This window comes from Centropristis striata, chromosome 15 (assembly GCF_030273125.1).
Source record: "Centropristis striata isolate RG_2023a ecotype Rhode Island chromosome 15, C.striata_1.0, whole genome shotgun sequence".
In the NCBI taxonomy this organism is placed as follows: domain Eukaryota; kingdom Metazoa; phylum Chordata; class Actinopteri; order Perciformes; family Serranidae; genus Centropristis; species Centropristis striata.
In genome coordinates, this window is record NC_081531.1 from 12502813 (window position 1) to 12510507 (window position 7695).

General features: G+C 38.9%; 1 protein-coding gene across 1 annotated transcript; it reads right to left on the reverse strand.

The window, feature by feature from the left end:
• Positions 1 to 2168: 2168 nt before the first annotated feature.
• Positions 2169 to 6877, reverse strand: yipf5 (Yip1 domain family, member 5). The gene is made up of 6 exons (XM_059352405.1): positions 6789 to 6877; positions 5680 to 5794; positions 5240 to 5415; positions 3854 to 3999; positions 3555 to 3736; positions 2169 to 3382 (listed from the first exon to the last, which is right to left on the reverse strand). The coding sequence occupies exons 2-6, from the start codon at positions 5784 to 5786 to the stop codon at positions 3220 to 3222; spliced, it is 774 nt and encodes a 257-aa protein (XP_059208388.1). The 5' UTR covers positions 5787 to 5794; positions 6789 to 6877; the 3' UTR covers positions 2169 to 3219.
• Positions 6878 to 7695: the final 818 nt, after the last annotated feature.

Genomic DNA, 7695 nt, shown 5'->3' on the forward strand with positions numbered 1-7695 from the left:
GCATAATGCACTTTATATTATCCATTTTGAAGCACTTTATTAAATTATTCCATTTTTTATATGTGTGTGGGAGACAGAAATTGCATTGTATGTGAACATGCAGTGACAATTAATGCAAGTCCGAACCTGAATAAAGTTTAGCTGAGCACCGAATTATGCGAGAAGAAACCAAATGTCCATAATTGAATGTAAGCATACACTGTGTGAATTAATTGTCCCCCCTTTTTGTCTTTAAATGAGAAGCCTTAACAGTAATGTAACAATTTCTTAATATACAACTTGTTTTATCCAGAATGTGGAACTTTCCTTGTGCCAAGCCTCATCAGCTGATATTTAAAAGCTTCTGAAAACAGAAATGGCTGATCAAACTTGTGTAATCATCATGACGTGTAATCATCAGCTAAGAACTATTTTACACAAATTAAATGAGTCACAATAGCTTCTTTCCTTGAACATAGGAATGCACAAGGTACATTTTCCATAACTTCATTTTAGCACCTACTGAAAAGTATGTAAATCCCATGGATTGGAAAATCCGATGATTAAATAAAGACTAGATTAAAGGAAAACAATTTGCAGTGAACTCCTTCTCTAGGCCCAAGAGAGAAAATGTGAGAATGTGAGACACCCGTGAGTGAATCCAGATGCAAGATATTGAAACCCGACTGCAAACTGGCTGAAACCAGATACTGTACATAAACAAAGGGTGCATGAATGTCAACATCCTGCTCACTTCTATCGTGCCCACAACGTCTTCAGCTGATTCTCACATCCCCAGAGCTGAGAAGAGGCAGAGCTGCAGAATAATTTGAAGCACTTCAGACACTCACCAGTGTGTGTGTGCATAAAATGAGTTGAAAAGGCACTTCAAGATACAAACAAGTAATGCTCCATTTAAAAAGAAACCAACGAAAACTCCATAGAGGTGTCACACTGAAGCCTTTTATATAGTAAATCTAATTGACACTAAAATACAGGTTGATGACGGGAAGATGCATATAAACACATGGCCATATGAAGGAGCAGACGGCTCCTATTAGGTTTGCATGAAATGCAAAGCATCTCCTCGATGTTGAGTTTGTTGGAATAGAAAAATCCATTTTCATTTTTGAATTATTCATCCCTTCTAAGTGGGTTAACGTCCATTTAAGGAGCTCCTGTGTGTATATGTTTTGTGTATGTTAGTGCAAGAAAAACCCCAGAAGGGAGTGGAAGTGAGGTTTGTGTTCTTACCATAAAATGCAATATTTCTTCTTGTCATCCTTCTGTTTAGATAAGGCCAAGTCTTGCAATTTAAAGCTTTACTCCCCCCCCCCCCGTAGGATGACTACAGAAACTGCTCGACACACCAGCACATTAACAGTTGGAGAAGTGGCTTCTAACCCCTCGAGAGCATGTGGTTTCACTGATGAAGATGACAAAATTAGACACATTTTATACATTTTTAAATGTAATCAGTTAGATTTTCTTGTGTGCTCTGTTTAAAAGCTGATTTCCTGGTGCTACGTTAAAAAGGCAACACTCAAAGTGGCAGAAAAAACATACAGTGGTGTATCATATTTACAGCATTATAGCAAAATCCTGCCATTTAGGTTGTACAATATCAGGATTCTATGTCAGTTTGTGAAAGCACAGCTTAAGCATCAAGGGATTAAATGTGATATTTTTACTGACAAGCAAGCTGCACTTGTCAGTAACTACTGCCGAGCAAATGTAAAACAAAAACATGATGTGTAGTTAACACTGCCCTCATCTGACAAAACTTTAGCACTGAAGGTGTAAACATGTCTATAGAGAAATGTTTGCACTCACATTTCATACAATTGCAAAGTTTGTTTTAAACCTTGAAGGTCTTTCAGACCTATGAGGCAGCAGAAAAGAAAATGGTGTGGATCAAAGCAGGCAGATTATTTCATTTGATCTACCAACCAGCTGTTAAAAATATCTCCCAGCTTTCTGCTGCCAAACAGCAAACAGCTACTGATCAAAGTCCACAAAAAAACACCCATTTTCAGTCTCTCTTTCAAGGAGCTACAAGTAACTCTTAACTGGTTTAAACACTCTCGATTTCATATTGGTGCCTCCAGCTCAACACAAAATAAAAGTTTCATACATATTAAAATATTCATCTTGACCAAACAATGTACCTGTTAATATCACAAGGCGGATAACTTTCAAAGACAACTTTAATGTGCATTAGAAGACATGAACAACAGATGACACATCAAAGCATACAGAGTGAATAAAGATTTAAAAATGGAAAGGATGCAACTTATAGCAACAACCTATAGAATCATGTTTGAATCTAGAAATATACAGTATCACCTAGACTGTTAATTCTCAGCATTTGATCACGTTTTTAAGGTTTTGAAATCTAGAGTAATGCTTCTGTGCAAAATGTGTTTTTGTCTTGAAAGGCATCAAAATTCTAATGAATTTCAAGAGAATATAATAAAAATAATACAAGAGAAGATATAGCAGAGCTGCTGTTTTTACATCAAAGATCAGATCACTGCTGGGATGAGCAGATATAGGATTCATGACTCCTCAGTCCTAGGGAAAAGAAGATACAAAGAGGGAGATCCCCAATTTTCTCCACCTTTCCAGAGTGAAGAAGTAGAATGAGCGAACAGTCTTCTGCAGAAGGAAAGTGGGTGTTTCCCTTGAGTCTCGCAGCTGTAGAATCTATCAGGGTTTGCCAGAAAAAGAGGAAAAATCACAATGTTTTTACTGGCTGCAGAGTTTGCTGAGGGTTTGTTTGGTTGGTTGGTTATCAGTCCATCTTGGAAATAGAGAACCTTTTCCCCGTCAGTGTCCAAATTAAATTGTCTCCTCGGGTTTCCATTGTGTGAACTAATTGCTCACTTCCTTCCCCTTCATGTCCTCAAAATCATAGGACTGTACTCGGCCGCTCAAGGCTCAAAATGGTCCACAGAAGAGTTATTTTTCTACCAGGTTTAATTGACAGTCCTCTCCTTTGAGATGTATGAGGGGAACAAAGTGGGTGAGACGATACACTCCAGCCCGCAGATGGTCAAGTCGGAATGTAGTGAGAGGTGGAGGCGTGTAAAAAGAAAAAAAAATGCCTTGGTGCCGTTTCAGATGGGAGCTCCCATTGTTCTGCAATAACAGTGTAATTGGCAAATAATTACACTGATGCTAATTAGACTGAAATTACAGAAACTGTGGAGCGGTTATTTTAAACTGTTACTAAATTTTTTAGAAGACGGAAATGAGTGCAAAGACTCCATATAAGAGAGCGCATGGGTATGCAACCAACAGCTGCTGCCCATCCATGGCCAACGCTGAGATGAAGATCTTTGAGGCTGAGAAACTGCACCAGCCAATGATTGCTGCCGTTAGTATAATTCCCACCATTCCCCTAAAGAGGACAAGAAGGAAGCGGAAAGTTACCTTTCATTGTTCCAATAGTTAACTGAAGTAAAGCGGCGTTGATACAGTTTTGTAAAATATATAGCTATTAGATATTGACTAGTAATGATGTTACAATTAAATTACCATTCAGAAACCTTACTGATTTCTGGTTTACTCACTGTAAAGAGAGGAGGACTCCGAAGCTGGAGAGGAGGATCATGGGAAGGAGGCAGTATCCCAGCACGCTGGCGACACAGCCGAAGGAGACGCCCGTCATGCTCATTAGGTTGAGTAGGCAGTACATGCCGAGGCAGCCAATTGCACTGATACCATACACGTAGCCAAACTGGATTTTACCAGACTGTTAACAGAAAAGGGAAAAAAAAGCACATTCACATAGTCAGATACAGATATATGTACAGATGTTTGTATCAGTTTTTAAGAATTATTATTCACAAATATTAACCAAATGATTTACCAGGAGAAGTGTTGCTCCGAAGGCCAAACAGAAGACCATGGGGCCAGCCAGGTCTGTCTCATTCATGATACTGCCGTCTGCTACCTTCAGTGGATGGAGCACCGTCAGAGTTTTCTGCCAGATGTGGTCAAAGTTGATTCCTAATTCTAAGACAGAGAAAACACACATCAGAAACACTGGATACTAGAACTGTGATCAAATATAATTGGTAGGACAAAAATGTATTATACAACAGTTGTATAGGAACTTCAAATGTATTTTTATAAATATACACTCAGACTTCTGAAATTTTATTATCAACCATAAAGGACTTAATTTACTCACTTACTATATAACCACTAGGCCTTTACAGTAACAAACGAAGAAACGTCTCTCTTATAGAAAAACTCTAGACTTTTCAGTCAGCACTTTGCATGAGAAAGTAGACAGAGAATAGATGTGTGTGATTTCATCTCAAAATAGCCTTCAGGTGTGTCTTCACCTTTCTAGGTCACACTCATTTTAGTCTAAAGGCTGAGTTTTGTTTGAGCGATCATCAACTTATTTCATGTATCATAGCCCAGCTGTTAATCTGACACTGAGACATAGCTGTGTGGTATCACACACGTACAGAATATACACGCACAGGAATGAACACAATGAGAGCAACAGAGATTGACATTTGCAATAGAGATTGCAACTATGTGTCAGCATATATACTAATGAAAGGTCTTCCAATGTGTGTAACAACAGGAAAATACGGCTTAATTTTGGAGAAGTCAGATCTGACAGTTCTGCAGACACTTTGTCCAGTATCCAGCCTTTGATCAGTCAGTACTTTCTATTCTGTCAAAACAATCTTGCAGCTATGAGGTTCTCAGGCTCTGCTCTGCTCTCAACTGCAACTAGCAAATTAAACTTTAATATTTAATATCACACCTTAAAAAACAGATATCAGGGTCATGTCCTGGAAGAGATACTGCAGACCAATTTTAACAAGATCACTATTATTTTATGTTTTATCTAATTAACTAAGACTACTGTAAAAGTATTTAAAATAATTCCAAAAACTCCAAACTGTGCAATGATGGTTTTCATTGTATTATTCTCCAATTTAATCCAAATTCCAGACTCCAACAAAGCTATTCACTTTGCAGTTTCAAAAGCCCCGACAGACTCCGAATCATTTTTTTTATCCATTATTAAACCAGCAATAGCAATCAATCACAATGACAATTGATAAAATAATAATGTTTGTCTTTTTGACTGTCAAACTGTGTTGTCTCGTCAGTTCCTGTGCAAAATCACTGCACATCTGAATGAGAAATATTATAAAAGAAGAGAGAAGCTGTGTCAGAGCCAAACAAGCAGTTAGAAATCATAACCTACAGGTTGTGGTTCACCTACCCTCTAGCAGTGGCGGCTCGTCATCAAAGCTGTTACTGTACATGGATTGTGATGAGGATGGTGTGTAGGTCTGAGTGGGCTGGAAGATTTGTCCTGTGTATGGCTGCTGGGGCTGCATCATCCCTGGGGAAGTGTAGCCCATTTGCTGAGAGTAGTCGTACTGACCACCGTATGGCCTGGAAACACATAAGGATAATGCTGAGCAATACTCTTCCACTGAAAGCTCATTCAATAACTTCTTAAAATTACATGATGCTTCCCAAGAGTGTTTTGTCTCAACGAACCAGTATTACATATGTTAGAAGCATTATAACACTGCAAACTTGCCATTCACCTCAATCACAAAAACATATAAAATATGTCAAATAATGTCCACCAAATGTCAGGTAACTGATATTGAATATGCAATAATAAAGTTGAGTTTGACTTTCTTTACTTACTTGTAGGGGTTTTCTGCTCCGCTGTAGCCATGGCCTGCCTGGTTTTGGTCATCAACACTGTAGCTGGACTGGTAAAAGTCTGTGTTGAAACTGTCAAACCCCGACATCTCTCACTCTGTTAGAAACACAAGGGCAGAAACACGGGCACCACTCGTCAAGTACTATTATATTTAACACCTGTGCTCTGCCATAGATAGTCCAGGTGGCGATAATAATAAATATACAAAATCTAGAAAAAAAACATTTTAAAAACCCCCATCTTGGATCAGTCATCAGTCTATCATGGCTTTTATTTCGGTGCGGAGAACAACAGATAACCAAAACAACAATCACTCTTCCACATGTTTAAACAGACGGCATAGTTCACATCAGTCTCTCAGTTTAGTTGCTGGGCCAACGAGGCTACATGAGATTGTCTGAGGTAACACTGCTATTACTGAAACCGCGACGAGACGCTTAACAACAAAGTCTAAACGTCTATGGATATATAAGTGAAATCACGCTATAACCTTAACATACATGAAGAACAGTTACATCTTGTAAACGTATGGGCCGTGCCAAAAGTTTTGTTTAAAACCAACGTTAACTAGGTTATGTGATAGAAGTCGTTGTCCCTTTAACCCATTTAAATGTTGTATATATCCAGCATAACTCCAAGCCAGCTAACATGGCTAACTGTCGCTCAGGAGAGTTGTATTATTTACTGCACTGCCTGGCTACAAACTGTTAACGGTACCTCCGTATTTACATTTAATACTGTGAGCTAGAGTGGCTAGCTAACGTAGTACGCTTCACACACAAAACCGAAATAAAATGTGTCTGTTGTTAGTCTATTATTATTAGTTCCCGTATGGCGAAATAGTTACAGCCACCTAAAAGGGTAAGTGAACTATTTTTTTAATCAAAATATAACAAAAGCTACTTATCTTTGGGTGGCTAATGTACCGTTAACACTGCTGCTAGTTGGTTAGCTGATGCTAGCTACAAATGTGCAGACCTAGCGTGCGTATTTTGCGCATAATGTCAACGTTGGCTTTAATATTCCATTTCAGTTTTCGTATATAATCTTTATTCTGAACCAATCAAATATCGCAAATGCTAACACTTACCTGTGATGTTTGACAAATCTACCCAGAGCCCTGCCAACTTGGTTGCGGCTGCTACGTGTCAGGAGAAAGGTAAGTCTTCCGGGATGAAACGTAGCCGACCGGAAGCCGTGAGGGAAGCGAATTGCCCTTTGCATAAAAAGTAGCGCCATCTACAGGCGCCTGGTGACATTACACACAAGTTAAAAACATTTAACTTGTATGCTGCGTAATTCCTGCAGTGCTGAATGTTATGGACCTGTACTTAAAAAGTCCTTATGCAGTCCTCTTATGCAAATTATGTTTTTATACAGTGAATGAGGAGACAATTTGAAAGCAGAAATATTTTACCTCTAAGGTAAAAGTACTTGGACTTTCCTGTGATGGATTATCCTCATGAAAAATAAACATCTGCAGCCTATTATTGTAACATATATTTTACAAGGCCCTAGACTCTGTGCAAGAATTACAAGGCTATTTAGTGGCTTTGATGCTTACACAATGGTTCAAAGTACCAATAAAAGAATAAAAGGTCACTTGCTGGGGTTATCTGGTGGCTCACTGGCAGAGCACATACCACTAAGGCTGAGTCCTTGTTGAAGTGGGTTTGAATCCAGCCTGAGGTCCATTTTCTGCATGTCTTAATAGTAATAATAATTGACTGGATTTATATAGCACTTTTAAAGATACTCAAATTCGCTGAGTTGATTTTTGAAATAGTAGAGTGAGTCTGAATTTTGGATGTTTGGAGGGTTGGGCCATGGTGCGGTGCTTGGTCCTGGTGATGGGGGTCAGAAGGTTGGCGTTGTAAGATCTGAGAAAGCGGGTGGGGAGTGACGTCGGAGGAGGTCTGTAAGGTATGCGGGTGTGGTGATTGAGAGCCTTGTAGTTGATAAATGGAATCTTGAAGTGGATTTGTTCCTGGACAGGG